The sequence below is a fragment of the Puma concolor genome, chromosome B4 (assembly GCF_028749965.1).
Source record: "Puma concolor isolate L17-30 chromosome B4, mPumCon1.1.hap2, whole genome shotgun sequence".
NCBI lineage: Eukaryota > Metazoa > Chordata > Mammalia > Carnivora > Felidae > Puma > Puma concolor.
This window is the reverse complement of record NC_141673.1, coordinates 118,958,690-118,981,741: the sequence shown is the minus strand read 5'-3', so window position 1 is coordinate 118,981,741 and position 23,052 is coordinate 118,958,690. Positions and strand designations below refer to the sequence as shown.

Genomic DNA, 23,052 nt, shown 5'->3' with positions numbered 1-23,052 from the left:
GGGGTCACAGGAAGAGAGCAAATAGAATATTTCTGTAGCATACTTCTGCAGAAATCAAGAGAACACGTTGTTCTAACCTGGCAAACTATCTCTTTCCATATTTTCACATCACTATCAATGAATGAAAATTTTGAGGAGGAGAGATTCAGGTGAAATGGGAGACCAAGGTCAAAAAAATATAGGAGAAGAGAGTCAAGCTTGAAATATCAAACTTGTTTCACAGTTTTCCAAAGGCAGTCATCAGGATGAATTGACCTTTTGATATCCTGGGAACCCACATGCACCTTGAAATTTCTCTCCATTTTATGCAGAGGTTTTCATGCCAAAGTTTCTAGAGAGTTAAACAGTGTGTGATAATGGACACCAGATTCATCCAGAAAATGCATATGAACTGGGAGAGTAGATTAACGGATTGATTTGCTAATCGTTATTATTTTCCTCACTTTAAAGAAATGGCTCAGGGAAAGAGAAATGAAGGGGCATCGGGAGGGGAGAAGCGGCTGTGACTTCAGCTGTGAGCTTTAATGAAATGGGGAGTCAATGAGGCAGAGACAGGAGAGGGTTGTTCCAGACAGCGCCCGCAGCAGCAAAGGGGCTTTCTCACTTTCTGTGGATGCATAAACTGACGGGGTCAGCTGCAGAGGGCCTGGTAAGGAGCGAAAAGGTAGAAGGGCACCGTGCCACAGGGAGGCAAAACAATGCTGGAGAATGAGCGAGAGCCACACAAATCCCAGTCTCTTTGAAATGTGCCCTTTCCCAGCCCCTATCTTTTCTCAGTGTCTAATTGTCTAGCCACATGCCCGCGGCTGATAAGGGAGCACTCCAGTACTAGAGATAAGCTCTGTGTTGACTTTTGTCCCTGCTTTCCTCATTGCCTTCCTTTATCTTGTTTTGCCCATACTGGCTGGAGAGACTGTCATCCCCAGGCTTCAGACAGATGTCCAATAAGTGGCGGATGCCTTTTTATCAGATGCTATTTCCATAATTGATAATCTTCCAAAATGTGGGCTGCCAAACAAATCGCAGATTTAGAGATAGGCTTTTATGGGGCAAGACAAGGAATGGAATTCTGACGAGATATTTATCACCACATTTTAAATAATGGCCTCAGGAGTATTTGGATGTCAACTCCTGTAGAGAGTCTTAGAGAAATCTAGAAGTTAATTAGATAAGCCTTGCTAATGGACTCATCCGTCCATTGAATATATCTTTACGTATCTTGTTGACAACACAGTGATGCTGACTGTATTCAGCTTTATTTTAAATCACAACTATGAAGAAGTTCTGTTGTTTATAATCAAATATTTGGACAGAAAAGAATTGACAAGAATTAGATTTGTCCATGCCATCTTTAGACAATCATCACCTTTTGAATCCAGGGCAAATCATTCAACAGTGTCCTATTTTCTCATTTTTGCCTTGTCTTTTGTAATCATCAGCCATTTGTCACGGATATTATTATGAATGTTGGCATGCCTGGCGGATGTCATGGTATGACTGATTCCCAGAACAACTTCAACAACAAAAAAAGGATTTTCAGCAGCATGAGTGCAAACAAGAATAGCTTTGGATTGTACTAGCATTTTAGTTTGCAAATACACTGAAGGGATGGTAGGAGGTAAACTAGCATCCACATGGCAAACCACATTTGTTATTTTTTTATAGGATAATGTTCAGAGGAAGATTTTTAGAGTGTGTTTTAAGAAACACCATAACCCAAAATAGTCTGTCTCGTTACATGAAATGCTCCTTTGGTGTGTGTGTGTGTGTGTGCGTGTGTGTGTGTGTGTGTGTGTGCGCGCGTGCGCGCGCACATGTGCACGCACACACACGTTGGGTTTCTGAATATAGATTTCCTATTACTGAAGGATCTTTCAAGGTTCTTTAGCTAGAGAAATCATGTGTTTGAGAGGCATTTATTTTCACTTGGTGCAGTCCTGATTCTGGTACTCCGTTTTCTTCAGGGCATCCCAGGTACTTCAATCAACTTTCCACGGGACTGGATATGGTTGGATTAGCAGCAGACTGGCTGACATCAACAGCAAACACTAATATGTGAGTTGTTAATGTGTTTTGCTTAATCCAAGATAATTATTAGCGAGATTTCATAGTCTTCATTCAGCCTCTCCTGTGAAAATCTTTTTTTATCGATTAGCTCCTAAAATAGGGATATCAACTTCAGAAGTATACGGGTGTTCAATCTAACTGAAGTCCTGATACATCTTTCATGCAATCAAAGCTATACAACATTTTTCAAACACAAAAGGCACTTTTTTTGGCATTTGGGATTTATAATTATATATAATATGAAAGAGAAATGGGACCAGATGCTGTTTTTTTAAATAGAATTACTCTGCAATGTTTTTTGTTTATTCATTTGATAAGTGACCCTTAGGCATGAAGCCAATAATTGAAGCTCCTAACTTTAGGAATATAGGAAAATGAGCAGCCTTTTAGAAGATGTAATTTTCTGTCTGCTTAATGCTATAATCAAAACTTCGGTGAATGTAGGGCTTGAAAAAGGAAATACAGTAGTTCTATACGTGTTGTGACGATGAATTATTTCTTTGAGTTCCATACATAAAATGTGACCATTACTACATTTCAGGTTCACCTATGAAATTGCTCCAGTATTTGTGCTCTTGGAATATGTCACGCTGAAAAAAATGAGAGAAATCATTGGCTGGCCTGGGGGCTCCGGCGATGGGATATTTTCTCCTGGTATGTGATATTTCAACCTTTCTTTGTGGTTTTTCTTCTGATATGCAATGCCTCATTATGAACCTAGGAACAATTAAATACCTAGTCTGTGTTTCTGCTTAGGTTAAATGAGTTAGATTGATCAAAAGAATGAGTGTGACTATACATGACCACTGACCATGCTTCCAAGCAACTACTTCATGCTTGAACAATAGTTATTTGTGTTCAGAAAGAGGATGAACAGGGATGACATTTAGCCAGTACTCCTACTGTAATCCTACACAGAAGATGTATGGATCATGTGGAACAAAGGAATAAAGATTCCGAATAAGGGAATTCGCTCTCTGAAACTTCCCACAATTAGTGAAAGGGTAGCCTCGTTTAATAAAGCATTCTGTTTCAGGATGCATTACGAGGCAGATCTCTGTAACAGAGCCTGTGTACCCTGTCCCTTTCAAGTAACAACCAGAGAAGTTGATTCATACTAATTTCAAGGAGGGTAGAGAGTGGCTTGGGAAACCATTTTTTTTATTAACTTGTTTTATTTTTATTTTTTTTAAATTTACATCCAAATTAGTTAGCATATAGTGCGACAATGATTTCAGGAGTAGATTCCTTAGTGCCTCTTACCCATTTAGCCCATCCCCCCTCCCACAACCCCTCCCGTAACCCTCAGTTTGTTCTCCATATTTATGAGTCTCTGCTGTTTTGCCCCCCCCCCCGTTTTATATTATATTTGTTTCCGGGAAATCATTTTTTTAAATTTTTTTTTTTTTTGAGAGACAGAGAGATAAAGCATGAGCAAGGGAGGGGCAGAGAGAGAGGGAGACACAGAATCTGAAGCAGGCTCCAGGCTCTGAGCTGTCAGCACAGAGCCTGACGTAGGGCTTGAACTCATGAACTGCGAGATCATGACCTGAGCCAAAGTTGGCCACTTAACTGACTGAACCACCCAGGCGCCCCTGGGAAACCATTTCTTAAAGCTGAAACAGAGGGTGATGATTTCTTCAAGAGGTTTCTTTTTCCTTCTTTATCATACCATTCAGTCTTTTCCATCCTACTTTCATCACCAGCCATTGGATTCTAAGCTCCATTATCTACACCTCTTCCAGCCAAGAGAATCAACCTGACACAAAAAGCTTTGCCCTTCATTCCAGATCTGTGTGTGACCTTGGTTTGATGCAGGAAGAAATAGAAGTTAGAAAGGCAATGGGGAGAGAGTCACTGACCCATGGAAAATAAACCTGGTGTGCAGACTGTCACCCAAGCAGTGGCAGGAGAGGGTCATCGGAAGGGGGCATACGCTCAGTACACTGAGATTGGCCCTGCTGGGGGGGTCAAAGCCACACCTGCCATTATGTCAGGCCCAGCAAAAGCCACATCAAGATGTCCCTGCAGCAAACCTGCCAAGACAAGTGGATGATGAGGGAGAGAGAAAATAAAGAACAGGTGGAAAGAAGAAATTATAAACAAGCAACAGAGGCCTCAAGGCTAGGGCTTAAATTAAGCAGCTTTACCCACAAGCTCAGATCTGCTATTATATTTTATGATTTTAAAAATACTTCACAATTTTTCAGGTGCAGAAGGAAAACATGTTAGTTAAATGGAAGGGAAAATTAGCCTTTTTTTTTCATTGAACACCAGTTGTGATGAATTTTAAGCTAGCCTTTATTTTGTAGAGGACTTAGTTTTCCTTTGGAAAACCATTCCCTATTGAGGGAATTTTGTCATCATTCTCTAGAACTGATGCTCGTAAGGTATTTTTCATGAGGAATTAGGTAGTGTTCAGAGATCAACATCGTTTCTACCTCTATTCTTCTTCCTCTTATGAGGTTGGTGTGTGATTGAGAATCCTGGGCTCTCTTTTAACGGTCCCTGGGAGTGGGAAGAACAGTTGTTCCTGTTGACCCTGAAAAATTGGCTAAAGGGGCTTGGGCCAGGCCTAATTTAGCTGGTCTTGGAGCCCACCCACTCCAGAAAATATACACCCAGAGAAAGAATCCTCTTTCGCAGCTCTGCTAAGCCAGGTATGGACACCCCCATCACGGGACACCTGATCATTTGGTCAGTCTTTCTACGTGACCAAATGATCAAGTAAAAAGACTTAACCTTGATCATGAGGCTCCTTCCCTGGATGCTAAAGATCCATATGCTCCCATGCCAACATGGAAGCCACAGATGCCATATGCTAAATATAATGTAGACATTGCAGAATGGGAAGGGGACAGAAGTAAAGGCCATTGGCAAACTGTCTCTGCCCTGCTTTCTACAAGGCATTACTTGCTAATGGATGCCTTTCTGGGTAGCATCCAGGCTCATTCCTGGGGTAAAGTGTCTTACAATTTAAGAGGTAGGAACAGGGAAAATCATACATCTTATGGGCCTGAGATCTGAAGGTCTTGTTGCCCAGGACTAAATACAAAGAGTTAGATCTGTGACTTGAATATATAACTCAGCTCAGTTTACCTTACACCTCCATCTATAACATCCAGAGGATTTATGCTTCATGGAAAGTTCTTTGGGATGTCTAGAAGAAATCTGTTAATGTGATATCACATCTGGGAACCAAAGAGACCTAGAGTATTCCTCACTGCTCAGCAAGTCACAAAGGACTGAAGGAGAAGAAAGGGAAATCATGGCTTAGTCACAAACCTTTTCCTGTCTAACGGGATTTTCCTGATGTTTCAGAGCTTGTATTTGCATCCTTTCTCTGGAAGACGCATCCATCCTCCTGCCTGGGCTGCACAAAGCGGTCTGCTCTGTCTAGTGGCCCAGAATCCTCTTCCTTTCTCTCAGACCTACTGGATTTTTTTTCTTGTAGTTTTATGGTATTATTAACACTAATACGATGTGCACATAAGCAGTCTATTCATTTTCTTCGCTGTGCAGCCTGGCATCGGGGTTGGTGACTCTGAGGGCCAGCTGGGCTGCTCTTTCCCCAACAGCTCTGTGGCTCTTGGAGGAGGCATTGTGAGCAATCTCTGCACAGTAAGATTTGTTGCACATCAGCCACAATTCAAGCTTCTTGATGCTGTGGACTAGGAACTTCTGGAACCACTGGCCAGCATGTGCTTTGTTTTCTTGTTGCTTCCATAGCGAACGTTGGCCATCAAGATCTGGCCCTTGAATCTTCTGCACATCCTGTTGTCAATGCCTCTAGGGTTCTGCCAGTTGCACTTAATTTTGACACATCGGTCTGACTGGTGCCTGATAAACTTCGTGGTCATCTATTTAACAATCTTGGGCTTCACCAGAAGTCCAAAGGCAGCCATGATGCCAAGTAAGAGATGGCAGAGGACGAAGAGTAGGGATACTGGATCTTTAGAGAATAACTGAGTGGCAAAATGAGGAGTGGGAAAGCAAAGCTGGAAGCTTCTTGAGTAACTGTGCTGTGTCACGCACTTTCTTTGTGTTCACCTTTCCCTTCTCCTTCTGGCCTCCTTTCTCCCCAGCCTCTCTGACAAGAACTAGGGCAGTGCTTCTCACATGGAGGCTATTGTATCCCCAGGCAACACTTGGCAAAGAATGGAGAAGGTTTTTTTAAGTTTATTTATTTATTTTGAAAGAGAGAGCGCACACATGCATGCAAGCAGGGAGGGGCAGAGGAGGAGAGAGAGAATCTCAAGCAGGTTCCACGCTCAGCGCAGAGTTTGATGCAGGGCTCGATCTCACAACCGTTGAGATCATGACCCAAGCCGAAATTAAGAGTCAGATGTTTAACCAACTGAGCCACCTAGGCGCCCCGAGAAGTTTTTGATTGTCACAATTTGGTGGTGGGGTGTGTAGTGCTACCGGCACCTGGCAGGTAGTAACCAGAGATGCTGCCACACACATCCCCAGGGCACAGGACAGCCCCCACCACAAGCAGTTATCCAGCCAAAATACCATCGAGTGCCAAGACGGAGAAACCACACGCTAGAGTAGAATTTCCTTTAATAGCTGATCCCTTGCCCAGCAGCATCCTACGCACTCAGCCTTTCAGACAAGGTGTCTGTTCAGAGAAGGCCTGACCTGGATTTTGCTTGCCCTGTGTCTCTGGGGTTCAGAAGAGGTAGAAATTTCCCTTATTCTGACGGAGCACAGAGCCAGGATCTGGGTACTGACTGCTCTGTGCCAGCCTGCCTGCTTGCATCAGAGCCCAGGGTTCATGAGGCAAAAATCGTGGCCCTACGTGGGCCATTCATTTTGATATAAAGAGCCCTCTGCTCCTCAGCCACCCAAAGAGAAGGGAACTCAGGGCACCCACATCATGGCTGAGCCCAGTGTGTCTCCTATGGGGAAAGGAGGAGATAGTGCCTTCACTCCGCCACGTGGTGTTACAACTTCCATGCCAGCGTATCCATTTGCATGCACAACAATCTGTCTCTTGGTATAGCAGAAATCCTAAACTTTCCAACAATCTTGGGGAAAAGCTCCTTTGCTTGTCAAAGGAGACCTTACTTATATGATGTAAACATTATGGTATGAAATCCTTGACAATCTTAGAATGACACAAGAAAAGCAATGCAATGTACACTTAAAATTCCCTTCGTTTTGTGTTTTTGCATCATTTTGAAATGAGATTTTGTTAGCTGTTACAATTATATTTCTGTGATGTCTTTGGGAGGGAAGAACTGTTCTGGGGAAATTAACAGAAGAGTATGATGAGATGGGCTTGGATGTTTATCCTCATTCTATAAGGATTATCGATTAACAGTCCACACTGTGAACTGCAACTGATTTTGTCTTGGTGCAAGTGCAAGGCATTGAATGAGTCAAAATGAAAAGAAATGTGTTCTCCATCAGGATAGAAGTAGGATTTTCACAGAACTAATGAAGAATGACCACACTCACAAGGTGGGAAGGAAGGCAACAATTTCTCAGTTCTTAAGGACCGCTTCAAAGGACTCCCAGCAAGAGCAGAATCAATCGCGGTTCTCTTTAGCTGACAGATTTGGGGTGTGGAGGGGTGGCATCCAACCTGTGGTAGGGCCCAGTGCTCCTTTCTCTGGACCCTCTTAGCCTGAGGATTCAGCCTGAGTTTGAGGATTCAGTTCGAAGGATAACCAATACGATGGCCTTCTCCTGTGTCCCAGGAGGATTCTGGGTCAGTGGAAATGAGGAATGTTTCTTGCATGTGAAATGATGTTGATAATAACTAGAAAAGGTAACTGTGTGTTGCTGTTACTTTAGGTGGCGCTATATCTAACATGTATGCCATGCTGATTGCACGCTTTAAGATGTTCCCAGAAGTCAAGGAGAAAGGAATGGCTGCTGTTCCCAGGCTCATTGCCTTCACATCCGAGCATGTACGTGTTTCTGTTCTTTCCAGGTTTAAGGTTTTCATCTGTAAAGCCCAAGTGGAAGGAGTCCTATTTGGAAACGCTTTATCCCCAGAGGTTCTCTTCCTAGAAGATACTTCTTGGGAGAGAATTTGGGGAGGGAGCAGCTGAGTGGTTCGATGGGGGAAGCCCTTTCTCTTTGAAATTTAGGAAAACCTTCATAGAGAAAGCAGAATGTTTTTACTTCTAGTTCCTACCCTTCATTTTTCTGTAGTAATGCTGTATGTTGGGGGAAGAGGGAGAGGAGAGGCCAGAGTGACTATGAGCTCATTTGGACAATTGATGCTGTGCCTACATAACTCAAAACTCCAGTATGTACTATTGATACAATCTTTCTGTATGAAAATTCTGATCAGATAGTCTACCCTAATGGTGTCTTGAACCATTTAATGCTAGTCTTTGGGAGGCTGAATCAGAGATTTTTATCACTGTAGAGAAATGGCCTAGTGGTCATATCTATCATATCTCATCTCTGGGTCAGTTCTGTCCCAGCCAATCACAGGCTCCTGTGCTCTGCTATGTAGTTGTCCAGGTGGGGTGCTGAGAGCTGGGTCTTTCAGCTGAATGCCACAGTGTGGTACTCCATATTCTTTCCATGGCTTTAGAAGAGTTAATGCCATTCTCCCTACTGTCGCAGGCACATTGAAAAAAGTGGCCCACCCTATTTACATAAGTTAAGCTAAACAGCGTCAGTCTGTTAGGCCTCCAGCTTACTCTCTTGTGCAGGGGTGGGGCCACACACAAGCTCAAAGCAGCTGTTTGAGCAAAATCTTGGTTCCAAATTCTCCCACCAATGGGCCCAGCAGCAAACCAGAGGCTGTTCTCAACAAGCATTAGTAAGCATTACCTGCCATGTAATTCCTGAGATTTTCCTTTCACAGCCTCTTCCTCAAAGTAGCCTAAAGTTTGGGAAACAATTGCCTCAAGGAAGATCAAGAAGCCCTCTCATGGTGGGGGAAATAAAGAGATGGGGATGGAAGAAGGGTCTATAGGGGCTCCTGTAAAGAGACATCAGTGGGGAGATGCAGGGAGTCATAGTAGGAGTCAAGGCACATCTCCTATGGAACTTTTCTTTTTCTTCTTTAAGTGGTGTGTGTGTGTGTGTGTGTGTGTGTGTGTGTGTGTGTGTGTGTGTGTTCATAATAAGGAAACAAAGGGCAAGTACAGACTGGAAGCCAGTGAATACAATTCACAATTACAGCAGTGGCCATGGAATCAAAGGAAACTAGTGATTTATGTTAACAAATGATCTTTAGCATCTTGTTTTTAATCATGTTTTAGTATTTTGTTTTGCCCTTCCTCAATTTACAGAGGTCAAATTTAGCAGAGAAGTCCACAGCCTCAAATTACCTGGTGTTTTACTTCCTATTGCTGCTAAAACAAATTACCACAAACTTAATGGATTAAGCCAACATAAATTTATTATCTTATCATTCTGGAGGTCAGAAATCTATAATGGGTTAGGTAACACTGTGTTCCTTCTGGAGACCATAAGGGAAAAATCCGTTTCCTTGCCTTTTCCAGTTTCTAGAGGCCAGCTGCCTTCCTTGGTTCATGGACACTTCTTCCAACTTCATTTCTTTTTTTTTTTTTTCAACGTTTTTATTTATTTTTGGGACAGAGAGAGAGCATGAACGGGGGAGGGGCAGAGAGAGAGGGAGACACAGAATCGGAAACAGGCTCCAGGCTCTGAGCCATCAGCCCAGAGCCCGACGCGGGGCTCGAACTCACGGACCGCGAGATCGTGACCTGGCTGAAGTCGGACGCTTAACTGACTACGCCACCCAGGCGCCCCACACTTCTTCCAACTTCAAAACCAGTAAAACATCTTCAAATCTCTCTCTTCTTCTCTCTCACCTGTGCTTTTGTTACCATATCACCTTCCCTCACTCTGACTCTCTCTTCTTTCCTTTATAAAGACCCTTGTGATGACATTGGGCCCACCCAAATAACCCAGGACAATTTCCTATCTCAAGAGTCTTAGTTAAGTCACATCTACAAAGTTCCTTTTGCCATGTAAGGTAACATATTCTTAAGTTTTAGGGATTAGGATGTGGACATCTATTCAGGGAGGGCATATTCAACCTGTTAAGCCTAGTACCCCACCATGAGATAATTTTCCTTTCTCAACTTGTCCACGGATAGAAAATCATGATATAATTTTTTCCAATTACTATTTCCCTATGGTATTGTGTCCCAAAATAGTTAAATGTTACTCTGGTCTCAGCCTCAAAAAATTCAAATGATCTTATATTGGGCATCTTTTTATTTTGGCTTCCATGCTGTTTGCGCAACCTGAAATGAGGTTGGTTGACCAGCAAACTGTACTATGCTGTCTGGTGTCTGCATGAATTTCTTGGCTCAAGTTTCATGGAAATTGACTTAACCTTGCCCAGAAAACCCAGGTCATGTGGTGTAAGAATAATTTTGCTATGCCTTCTTTTTTTGATATTGCAAACTTAGAGTCTACTTCTTCACTTCTAAGCAAAAGAAAGGTGATTCAGCTGTACAATTACCATTCAATTTTTCCTCCTCCTTCTTTACCTCTATCCATGCATATAATTATGAAAGAACATTTGAATTATGAACCTTTCCTAAAATACCAATTGGTTCTAACTCTAGGCTTATTTTTTGACAAGATGAACTCTTTTTCTTTCTTTTTAAAAAAAACTTTTTAGCATTTATTTGTTTTTTGAGAGACAGAGCACAAACAGAGGAGGGACAGAGAGAGAGGGAGACACAGAATCCAAAGCAGGCTTTAGGCTCTGAACTGTCAGCACAGAGCCCAATGCGGGGCTCAAACCCATGAACTGTGAGATCATGACCTGAGCTGAAGTCAGACACTTAGCCAACTGAGACACCCAGGTGCCCCAGATGAGCTCTTTATCTAGCGTATGATACCTTATATATGATAACTATTTGACAATTTCCAATACACTTGCAATATACATTAACTCATTTGACTCACACAACAATATCATAGGACAGGTAGAGCAAAGACTGTTATCAGCATTTTTTAAATGAAAAGGCTGCAAGTAGAGTCAGAGTCAGGATTAAATGGGTTTCCTGACCCCCAGGTCAGTGAGCTCCCTGTCCCAACTACCAATGTAGAAACCAGATTAAAATATTCAGCAACAACATTTTGTATGCCATATCTCATCAATTAATTTAATATTTTATACTTTCCCAAATAATATTTCCACCAAGTGCTTTTTCTTAATGTGAACATGATGCTAAATTGTTACTGCCCCTACCAAAACAAAAAATACCCTGCGACCTTCCTTATTATCTCATAGACCTGGGCTGGAGGGGACTTTCAGAGTTCACTTAAGGCACTCCTATGTCTTACTGAACTCTTGATCCAAACCATTCTGTTCAGATAAGCCCTTAAAAGTGAGCCCTACCCTTGAAGCTCCAGGTTGAGAGGTAAATGTGACCCCTATATCTAGTTCCTTTGGGCTTTAAACTTCAGGGCCATTCCATCCCATTCATCACTTAGTGTAGTTCCTTCCAGCTTCGGGCCAGGCCATATATTCCCTTCATCTTTTCAGGTTTTACAATCACCTTGTCTCCACCAGCCCCAGAAATAGATCCCCACAGGCTGAAGACAGAAGATTACCAAGTCATGTCTCAAATGCTTTTTTTTTTTTTCCAGGCCAAACAATTTCCATCTTTGCATGGAAGTTCTTTCCTGAGTCCCTTACCTGCAGGGAGAAAGGATGAGTAGAAGAGCTGCTTTGTGGATCCAGTAGGGGCCGGGGCGGGGGTTAGGACAATGGCTATGGCAGAAGCTGCTTTAAGTATTATTATCTTTCTTCATGTTATTTGAGAGTTTCCAAGGCCCAAGACTTTTGGAGACTTAAATGAGAGCCTTATAAAGCAGTCACCGTGGGGTGCCTGGGTGGCTCAGTCAGTTAAACATCCAACTTTAGCTCAGGTCATAATCTCATTGTTCGTGAGTTCAAGCTCCACATTGGGCTCTCCACCATCAACCTAGAGCTCACTCCAGATCCTCTCTCTCCCTTTCTCTCTGCCCCTCCCCTGCTCACTCTCTCTCTCTCTCTCTGTCTCAAAAATAAAATAAACATTAAAAAAAACAGTCACCTCAGCTCCTGTAATGTAGGAAACTCTATATAAATGTTAGGTAACTTAAAAAAAAAAAACTATTTGTAGATGAGGAAACCAAGTCCCAGAGGTGATAGATGCTTTGCCCAGGGTTTCACAGCCAGTCAATGACAGAGTCAGATCTAGAGTACCAGTTTCCTGATAATCCCAGTACCGCTCTTTCAAATACTGGGTTGGGTGATCTCTACATCACTCTAGCTGGCTGCTCTAAATTCACGTGGTAGCATCCTTTCTGAAATCCTGTTTTCCCCATGTTATTTCTTCTAGTGCTAATATAATTTTCTAATCTATTGAGCCAGTTACTGACTTTTCTTCTAGTCTGAGCACTGAGTTTAAAACTTGGACCTGTGTAGAGCTGTAGGGATAGAAATGACATTAAGAAAGTCTTCCAGCATCCAACCAGAAACATCACACATTGAGGAAGGGAAGGGTCATCTTTTGTTTTCTAAATGATCCACACTGTCTCTCTCTTTTGTAACCCACAGAGCTACCCGTCTCTTTTCTGGATGCCAACCCAGACTAGAATTTTCCCATGCTGATAAGGAGGGCAAGCTATTAAATTTTTGTTTGTCCAAATCCAACTGTTTTCTTGAAATTTTGAACAGGGCTGAATTAAACAAATAATATTGCTATGAAGAACATTAGAAGAAGTAAATATATCCACTAAATTGAAATAAGAGATAGCACATAAGCAAAGAGTTCTAAGATTATTTTCCTCCACAATATGGAATCACAAAATCTCAGAATTGGAAAGGATCTTAAAGATTGGCTGGTTCAATACTCATCCTTTGCTCAAATCTCATCATTGTCACCAAACCTTCAGTGGTAGAAAAGCTTCGCAAAAATTAATCTGATGAGTTTTAGGTTCTTTCTTGAAAGTAGGTTTAGAGGGAAGTTAAGACTCTAGCTCAATAATTTATATCTCTAGCTTTGAATCCTTTGAAATCCTAAACTGTGACCTTCATTCCAAATTTCTCTTATTTCCTTGTGTGCAACAAGCTCTTCCAGAAAGAATTTCAGTGGAACAGCATAATTGCATTCAGGAAAACTGTTCTTCAAATCAGATTACAGGTACTGGGATCTTTTACGCAATGGGCACAACTCACTCCACTCTTTACAACTAGTCACCAGTGTTCTGCAGAGCCCCCTCATGGCCTCAGCCCACTTTGGGAGGGAGATGATTCTCATAATTGTTTAGAAAAATGGTTTTCACATAAAAACACTGTAGGAGAGGCTTCAATTCAAAAAATAGATGTCCTTTATGTTTAAAAAAAAACTAAAGGTGACCCAGGCAGCTTGGAAACAGACAGCTCCCATGTAATGCTCCCATTAGACAGAAGCTTCACCTGACAGAACTTCAGGAAGTGAAACTGTGAGCTAAAAACAGTTTACCTTTAGCCTCTGCATTCCTACTTCCTGTTCATTTCAGGGCATCATCACCCCTGTGTCATTTTCTCCCTCTACTCAATCCCATGAAAACCTACTCTCAAGAAAGAGCCTGAGAGCCCTGTAAATGATTCGTAAAACCTAAGTGCCTCTCCTGGGGTATTTCCGTTGCAATAGGAGACAAAAGAAGGGGTCAGCAAGGCACAAGGGCACCATGGGGCAGTGGGATGTTTTCTTTATACCTTCCTTCATTCACTCAGTGCAATATGTGCCAGGCAATGCCTCAGGTACTGGGGAGGCAACAGTGAACAGAACAGACCCAGTGCCTGCTCTCAGGGAGCATATATTTTACTGTGGGAGAAGGAAAGGACAGGGGTCCGGAGGGGATAGTCACACTTCTCAGTACCCCAGAGACCACAGTGAGTGATCACTGTAAGGGAATACATGCTCAGTGCTGATGTTCACATTTGTCACCAGCTGTCATCCTTGGATCTCTTTTCATGTCAACTGAATCTCGATACATATTATTCTTTTCTTTTAGCACTTACTTAGAGCACAAGCTCACAATGGGTGACTTTACACTGTAGAACTATGAGTGATAAGGTACCAGCTTCCCGGAGGTGCCTTGTATGCAGATCCATATCACATCAGAATCACATGGAGTCTCTGAGAATGTGGTTGGGTGATCCCCTATCCTCCAAATCATTATAATTAGAAATCAATGAGGTGGTCTCACAGAGTACAAGCTTCTTTGTAAATCAGATGATTTAGAAAGTAGGATGCTCTTTTAAGGCCACTTGATGAGTAGAAGCAAGGACAAGGACCCAGTCTAAGGCAGAAAAGGCTATCATTTTCATCAAATCTCAGGATGCATAGGGGCAAACCAGTAGGTGTATGGGAGGAGTGTGGAGAAAAAGGAGGACAAGGGAAAGACCGTTGCTCCTATAATTGCTGAGCGGGGAGTGGTGTCCAAAACATGCGGAGGAGTCAACGAAGCAGATTTCAGCTCTTTTGTAGGTTGGGCTTCACGACATATTTGTTGGGGGTCCTGCTGTGTAAGGCCCCCCATCCACCTCTGTTTGGTGTTCCTCCAAACATGCTTCATTCACTCCACTCACAAAGGGGTTCAAGTCCAAGGACAATGAATAGACCTTAGAGATAGAAGATAGAGCTTTTGACAGAATGTCAGAAGAGTCAAGAACTGACATTTCCAACCTAGTGTGTCCTTTTTCTTTCCTTGTTTGAAGTTTTGAGTTGCTTCTTCCCAAAATGGCTGATCTGGCTATCAGGGCCTACAGCAGCTTCCTGCTTGGGAAGGACCCCATCTTGGGCCCTTTGGGATGGATGCCAGGAAGATCTCTGGACTTGCTTTTAGAATGAGCTTTAAATTAGAGGTGTTGGGGTCTATTTAGGCCACCATCATCTGGCCCCAATCACCAAAGCCACACCTCAATATTGGGATTTGTGGCCAGAGATTTGTGTCAATAAATAGTAGACATTTTTCTGGACTTGTTCTCTGAGCATATGGTCAAATTTGATAAATCCGTGTTAACTATATACTACAGCAAAGTCCTTGCCCTCATGTAACCTGTGTTCTAGTAGGGGACAGATAGTAAACTAATAAATATTTGCTTTAATGCCACATGCTGACAAGAGAATGGGGCAGTAGTGGGCTGTTTTACAAGATGGTCATAAAAGGTCTTTGTGGAGGTGATATATAGCAGAGATCTACATCGAATGAGGGAGGGAGCCATATAAATGTCTGAGGGAAGGATTGCCCAAGAAATGGAATGGCAAATACAAAGGCTGAGAGGCAAGAACAAGCTTCGTGAGCTCACAGAAGACTAAGAAGACCAGTGCTAGCAGTAGAAAGAGCAAGAGGAGGCAAGGCAGGTGATGAAATAGGGGAGGTAGCAGGGGACTGAGGGCTGTTTTAAAATTTTTGTGTCCGTGAGCTTAGCAGAAGTTTTCCCTGAGGCCCTGTGGTCCACTAAGTAGTTGAATATGAGTCTCCGTTAAAAATTTGGATGTGACCAACAATGGCTTGACATAGTTATAATCAGGTTTCCAAGCTGCTTATCTAAATTGTAATAGAGGGAGAGAAACCAGCATGTCAAGAGACTGAAGTGGTTTGTCTCAGAGCTTTTCCCTATTCACCTTATTCTCCCACCATCCCTAAAGACAGAAAAGATTTATTGTCCCCATTACTGAAAGAAGGAGCTGATGCGTACCCTCTAGTCATAGGGCTAGATGGAATGATGGAGCTCATGCCCCTGCCCCAGCCTGTGGGCTCTCACCCCACGCATTCTTACTCTGGATAATCTTATCCTACCCAAGCCCAGAAAGCCGGCTTATTTTTTTTATTACAATTATTTTATAACTATACAACCCCATGGTTACTTGCACATATTTTATTTATTTTATTTTATTTTGTTTTGAGAGAGAGAGAGTATGCATGAGTGCACATGAGCAGGAATGGGGCAGAGGGACAGAGAATTTTAAGCAGGCTCCACACCCAGTGCAGAGCCCTATGTGGGGCTCAATCTCATGAACACCAAGATCATGACCTGAGCTGAAATCAAGAGTTGGACGCTTAACTGACTGAGCCACCCAGGCCCGCCTATTTGCACATATTTTAAATGTCAGCTGAATCATGTAGCCTGTATCTAGATTACTTGTGATTTTTTTATAAAGGATAGAGAAGTTAATCCCCCATCAATCTTGGATTTTCACTTTGTAAAAAAATAAAAATCAGATGGGTTTTAATATCTATTACCCAAATAGAAATATGATATAGTTCTAAATAAGCCCTAGATTCTAGCAAGTCTATTATTTTTCCAAGATCAGGGTGGAGGAGATATGGGGGATATTCATTAACTCATTCCCCAGCCATTCTGTTGATGAATGACTGATCATCACAAGAGTCTTGATGATTTGGGGACACATCCGAATCCTTGTAGCTTTCAATTTTTGTTCACAGCTTTACCTTCTGAAGCCACCCAGAACCATCTGTCCCTTTCCTCTTACCTTGACACAACCCTTCAGATATGAAGGCCACCCATGCCACATGTCCTGGTTGCCCTCTGCCCATGAACAAGCATCCTCTGAGCTCTCTTCAAACACCTGGTTTCTGAGCTCCTCAGCTCCCAGCATGCTGCTCTGCTGTGGTTCATCAACAAGTAGGTCCATTAAACATGGTGCCAAGGATTAAAAATGACTCCCCATGTGTTCTCACCAGCACAGAGATGTGACATTTAAGCTGTTTTCACTGTTTCTTCCTCATTAGGTAGTGTCTTTTTTTTTCCTTTGGCTCCTTGCTCTCCATGGTCCCTTGCTATTTGTGGATAACATCTAGTGATTTCCCTGCTCTCTTTCCTGAAAATGTAAACAGGCTCAGTGTTCGGTACCTAATCTTCTTTTTCATGCCTCATATCCCTTTTCATTCCCCATCTTGAAGCCTTCTATTTGGGCATGTGTTTTTTTCTTTAAGTGTGTGGCATTTGCTAGAGTGATCAATTATCCTAGGTAATTGCCCCTCATTTGAGAATCCCTATTTTTTCTCATTAAAAAACAGACAAGACTACTTCCTCTCATTGACCAGGTGCACCAGATCTCTTACTTAGCCCCAATTTGCCATTTGGCAGTTTAGTACTATCAAAGGTTTAGGAAAAACAAAAACAAAAGTAAAACCAAGGAATCACTGAGGTAGTAGTAATTAGTGAAAGTTTATTGTGCACACACCAAAAAGAGACTTTGCAAACCCAGAGCGCTCAAAACAAAAGAGGGTATGAGACTCCGAGTATATTGTTACAAGCAGTTTATATAGTGTGGCAGCAGTGACTGTTGACTCTTCACAGTGACTGGGAACAGTATTAGAATTCTCTGAAATGAAAGAGCATTGCTTAGTGGTTACCTCATATCAATTTGGGGGAACAATTTAAGTTTCTGTTATGATTTTCAGAGGCAGAAGCAAGATGTGACCCGAGTTGTTAGCCTCACTTGTCATGCAAAATAAGCTAAATTAAGCTCTGCTTGTAGGACTAAACTGATTGTCTGCTCAGGAAATTTTCAAGTCTGGTCACCATTTGTGTTTGGTTTTAACAGTGCTTAGGAGCTCCTTCACTGAGGGGCTTCATTTGAGTGGCTTGTGCTTGCTCAGTGGGCATCTGGTCCCTCTGTTCTGTGCCATTTCCCCCTGAGCTCTTTCTTCTGGGGGTCACCCGGGGATCTGCTAACGATGCAAGAGAGAACACTTTTTTGTGTTGTTGGGGGAGTCATGCATCTTTACAAACCCAGTTAAGCTTTCTCTCCTAGTTCCCAGGTATCTTGGTAACGACTACTACTAACCTAGTTCCCAGGTATCTTGGTAACGGTCTACTTTGTCTTTCTGATTGTCAAATGAGGTTAATGGCCCTTTGTCATTACTCCTTGGGTACACTGGGCCTTTTAAACTCCTCTGTCCAGGGCCTCATTTATTGGTTTACATTATTTGCTGCTGTTATCAATGTGATTGCTTCTTGCTTATTAGACACACCCCCTAAAAATATATATGTTAATAGTTCCTATGCTGCATATATAAGAATTCAGATGAGTCAAAAGTGGGCATTCAGAGAGAGTACACTCCAAACTCTAACTTAAAATTCCAGTCAGCAACCCTTTGGAGATGTAAATTGAGGAAGCAGCTCTCCTTTCGGACAGCTTAATGATGTGTAGTTAATAGTAAGAGGCTGCTGGGCAGATGCCATACAGCTGGGCTTAGGTTAGCCTCTCTCAGTTTTCCAAATTGCCCTGTGATTACAGCCATTGAGATTCAGAATCCTACCCTCGATCAATAACCAAAAGCACAAACAAAGATCTGGCAGTGGCTTGTCAGTGTGGCCTTTTCTGCACACTATCCTCCTCAAGCCAGTGACTGATGCTTTTTCCTTGCTCCTGCCTCAGGATGAGAGGTCGCCTACACAGCAACTAGTTCCTGCGCCAAGTCTGGGGTAAAGAGTGCTGGATTTAAGGCCAACTTCTTCTCTTGAGTGCCCACAATTTCACTGAACTTGAGAGACACTGAGTGTAATCTCTTGGTAGGAAAATATAAGCCTGGAAGCCATATTGTACATAGTTCCTGGAGTCAGTTGACTTGTTTTTATGCCTTATATGTAAAATTGGTTTGGATTATTGTCTATTGGGGTAGCAGGTCCATTTATAATTTCCAGGGTCTTATTATCTTCACTCAGAAACTCAAGTGAGGGGCCCCTGGGTGGCTCAGTTGGTTGAGTGTCTGACTTGATTTTGGCTCAGGTCATGATCTCATAGTCATGATATCGAGCCCTATGTTGGGCTCTGTGCTAGGTATGGAGCCTGCTTGGGATTCTCTCTCTCCTTCTTTCCCTCTGCCCCTCCCCTGCTTGCCCATGTTCTCTCTCTCTCTAAAAAAAAAAAAAAAAAAAAAAAAAGAAGAAAGAGAGAGAGAGAGAAAGAAAGAAAGAAAGAAGAAAAACTCGAATGAATTCAACAACAACCACCACAAAACAACCTGTTCAAAAATGGGCAAAAGACTGGCATATGCATTTCTTTAAAGACAATGTACAATGTGTGCCAATAAGCACACAAAACATTCAACATCTGTAATCATTAAGGAAATACAAATTGAAACCTATAATGAGATACCGCTCCCCCCCATTTGAATGACTATTACCAAAAAACAGAAAATAACAACTACTGGCAAGTTTGGGGAGAAGTTGGAACCATTGGGAACTGCTGGTGGGGATGTAAAATGGGGCAGCTGCTATGAAAAATAGTATGGCAATTCCTCAAAAATAGAATTACCATTGACCCAGCAATTCCATTTCTGGGTTTATACCCAAAAGAATTAAAAGCAGGGCTCAAAGGGATATTTGTACACATATGTTCATAGCACCATTATCCCCAATGGCCAAATGGTGGAAGCAACCCAAGTATCCACTGATGGATGAATGGACAGACAAGGAGACTCTGGCACAGGCTGCAACATGGATGAAACTTGAGGACGACTATGCTGAGTGAAATAGGCCAGTCACAAACTAACAAATACTATATGGTTCCACTTACATGAGACACCAAAGGTAGTCAAATTCATAGAGACAGAAAGTACAGTGGTGGTTGCCAGGGGCTGAGGGAGGGAGGAATGAGGAATTATTGTGTAATGGGTACAGAATTTCACTTTTGCAAGATGAAAGGAATTCCGGAGGTGGATGGTTTATGATGGTTGCACAGCTACATAAATGTACCTAAGGCCGCTGAACTGTATACTTACAAATGGTTACGGTGGTAAATTCTATGTTATGTGCCTTTCACCACAGGTTAAAAAAACAAACCTCAATGGAAGGATGCCATCTTCTCTCAGCAAGCGAGGTTTTTGAGGGAGATTAAAAATAAAAGGAGAAAAAAAAAACAGCTGAGGGAATGGATCTTGAATTTACACACAACTAATTATAAATGTTGTTTTTTTTTAGAGTCATTTTTCTCTCAAGAAGGGAGCTGCAGCTCTGGGGATTGGAACAGACAGCGTGATTCTGATTAAATGCGATGAGAGGTGAGTGCGAATCTGCAACCCTTGTTGGTTGGCAATTTGCAACTTCCACATGTATTATCTTTTAGTCCAAAAATAAGCATTGGCTGAGGGGGCAGCAAACCTACCTCCATCCCTGCTTATGTTTCGCTGTTTCTTTTTCACATGGGCTCTTGCTTGGAGTCCTGGGATGTTGTTCCTCAACGCTGTGGAGCGTTTCACGGCCCTTGACTGAATTGGAACCTTTGTTAAATCAATCAAAATATTCTGCACCAAGCAGGTGCAGAAGGACATTCATCACCTGGGCACTTAAGCAACAACCAGCAGTTTGAGCACTGATTTATGGACGTATCATCATTCTAGGTGCCACGATTGTGTGAACTTGATGGACTGATTACAGAAGGGGGGACAGTTTAGTGAGCAAGAAGTAAATGATGCCCCAGCAACTCATCCACTCTGTGCTGGAACCAAAGGGTTCTCATAAGGAAAATCCCTGCCTTAATAGGCACGCAAATGTCATAGGTATTCTGGAAATAGATGTAGGGAGCTTAAAAGGCCTTTCCACTATATCCATGTAAATTTTCACTAGCCTATAGGTCTGTAACCTATAAAAAATTAAATGTAGTCTCCAAAGAATTAAGACATTTCACTAAATTAGAAGGAAGCTACTCAACCATTTATTTTTTCATAAGTATTTATTAGACAGACATTTGTGATTGCCCACCATATCATGAGGCTTCAGAAAGCATAAGGTGTAATCCTGGTTCCCTGACAGTATATGATCTAGGAGAGATGGGGTCACACCAGCAGGAGACAGTTTTATGGTTGAATCATGTGGCACAGAGTACATACTCTGTACATTGGTAAGGCTTGGAAGGCTCCATGCAGCAAGGAGAACTTGTGCTTTCAAAAGATTTTCAAAGCTAGGGATGAAGTGGATGGGGGGAGGGGAAGATGGGGGCCATTGCAGAGGACTGAACACCACCAGCAAAGCCCCAGAAGTAGGAGTCAGCTTGTGGGGCTTGAGGAACGGGGCCTGACCAGAGGCATTGGGGACGGACAGCCATGGTGAATCCAGTGGGCCATGTGGGATTTTGAAAGCTCAACAAAACAAACTGATTAATGACACCTCTCTCTCTGGGAGGGAAAATTACAAGGGATTGCCACTTTCTTTTTCACACCTTTATGTCTTGCCTGACCTTATTTGATTGCTTACAATGAATACATGTTACTTTTACAAACAGAAAAAGTGATTTTTTTTCCTTGTTATGGGGGTGGTGAGGGGAATGCTAAACTTAGCATTTGAGTTTGTTGGGTCAGTAATAAAGGTAACCCGAAAGCATTTTTATCTGAGAAGAGCATGATCGAAATCATCCTTCAGGAAGCAGGAACAGGAGAGACCTAGGTCAGTGAGGCTGGTCATGAGGCTCTAGCAATACGATGGGTGGGAAATTATTATGAGGAATGGAGCCAGGCAAGCACATTTTGAGGAAGGATATATATATATATATATATATATATATATATATATATATATATATATATATATAATCTGAAGATTTTTTCAAGTTTTGTGGTGTTTTTTTTGAGTGGGAGGGAGAGAGAGGGAGAGAAAGAGTGCATGAGTGGGGGAGAGGCAGAAAGAGAAGGAGAGGGAGAGAATCTCAAGCCCCCAATGTGGGGCTTGAACTCATGAATCTTGAGATTATGACCTGAGCCAAAATCAAGTGTTGGCTGCTTAACTGACTGGGTCACCCAGGTGCCCCAAAAAGTGCTTATATTTTTGAGACTGCCAATACTATAAGGTACTTGAGAACCGAGATTTAAGAAGAAAACTGGCACTGGAAAGTTAGCAAAACCTGCTAACTGGGAATAAAACTTTAGGTGACTAACATTTTTCTCAATTGGTAGCCAACTTTTATGCTCGCTTCGGCAGCACACATACTAAAATCTGTAGCCAACTCTTAAAAGGAGCCTAGAGTCTGAGGAAGAATCATCTAGACAGGCCCTAATTACCTGACCCACTCAGTCTTCTAAGCCAGCCTGGTCAGCAGGTTTTCTTGACTTGAATCCCAGTGGTCTGGCAGATGACCTGGGAGAACAGAGGGAACACTTCACTCCTCAAGGCATCGATATTACCGCATCTACTCCTGTCAGATTCAGGTTTTAACAATGCAAGGGGCCTTGGAGTGAGTCAATGAAACCAGCCAACCAGGCATTTCCGGGAGCCAAAGCGTGGCCTGAGGACTACTGACTGAGGGCAGCATCATGGTCCAAAGAGAAGTGCAGGCCTGGAAGAAGGAAGAGCAAGAAGAAGAAGCAAGAATGTTGCAGGAACAGGGAACACAGACAGGGCTGCCGGGAAGAAATGCCAAAAGGTGCCTATCATTCACCAGCAGCAGAGAAAGGAGCAGAAAGCAGAGAATGCTGGGAAACCAGTGGGGTCAAGAATCAGTGACTAGCCAAGTGACCTCACATTTTCACATCAAAGAATTTTATATCAGCAATTTTAGAAGCCACTAGAAAAACTAAAACATAATGTTAAAAATTATTGGTTTTTATCACAAAATACCCTGCAACCTCCCTTCCCCTTACATATACCCATCAGGAGGGTACAGAGGGAAAGGGCCATTAGGAAGTTAGGGCTATGGGGACTTTTTCTCCTTCTACTCATGAGACTTATGGGATGGATGGGGAAGGGAGGAGAGAGCAACACAGGAAGAAGAATAAGAAGGAGAAGAAAGAAAAAAAGATAAGAAATAAGAGATGGGAGAAATGAGGCCCAGGAGGAAAAAAAATTTGCAGTGGAAGTATGAAGTGAAGCAAGGAGGAAGGAAATACAACTGATCCTTGAAAACATGGGGGTCAAGGGGCACTGACCCCCACCACCATCCTGTGCCGTCGAATTTACATATAACTTTTGACATCCCAAAAACTAAACTACTGAGAGCCTACTGTTGACCAGAAGCCTTACCAATA

At 42.5% G+C, this 23,052-nt stretch overlaps 1 protein-coding gene and 1 pseudogene across 1 annotated transcript in view; one reads left to right on the top strand and one right to left on the bottom strand.

Moving 5' to 3' along the window:
- Nucleotides 1–23,052, top strand: part of GAD2 (glutamate decarboxylase 2) — an 87,103-nt gene that overhangs the window by 6,000 nt on the left and 58,051 nt on the right. The window contains exons 5-8 of the mRNA XM_025930095.2: nucleotides 1,965–2,055; nucleotides 2,609–2,721; nucleotides 7,873–7,988; nucleotides 20,018–20,097. Coding sequence (XP_025785880.1) covers nucleotides 1,965–2,055; nucleotides 2,609–2,721; nucleotides 7,873–7,988; nucleotides 20,018–20,097 — 400 coding nt within the window. The remainder of the gene's footprint in view (nucleotides 1–1,964; nucleotides 2,056–2,608; nucleotides 2,722–7,872; nucleotides 7,989–20,017; nucleotides 20,098–23,052) is intronic.
- LOC112867193 (large ribosomal subunit protein eL32 pseudogene) lies at nucleotides 5,566–5,972 on the bottom strand (annotated as a pseudogene).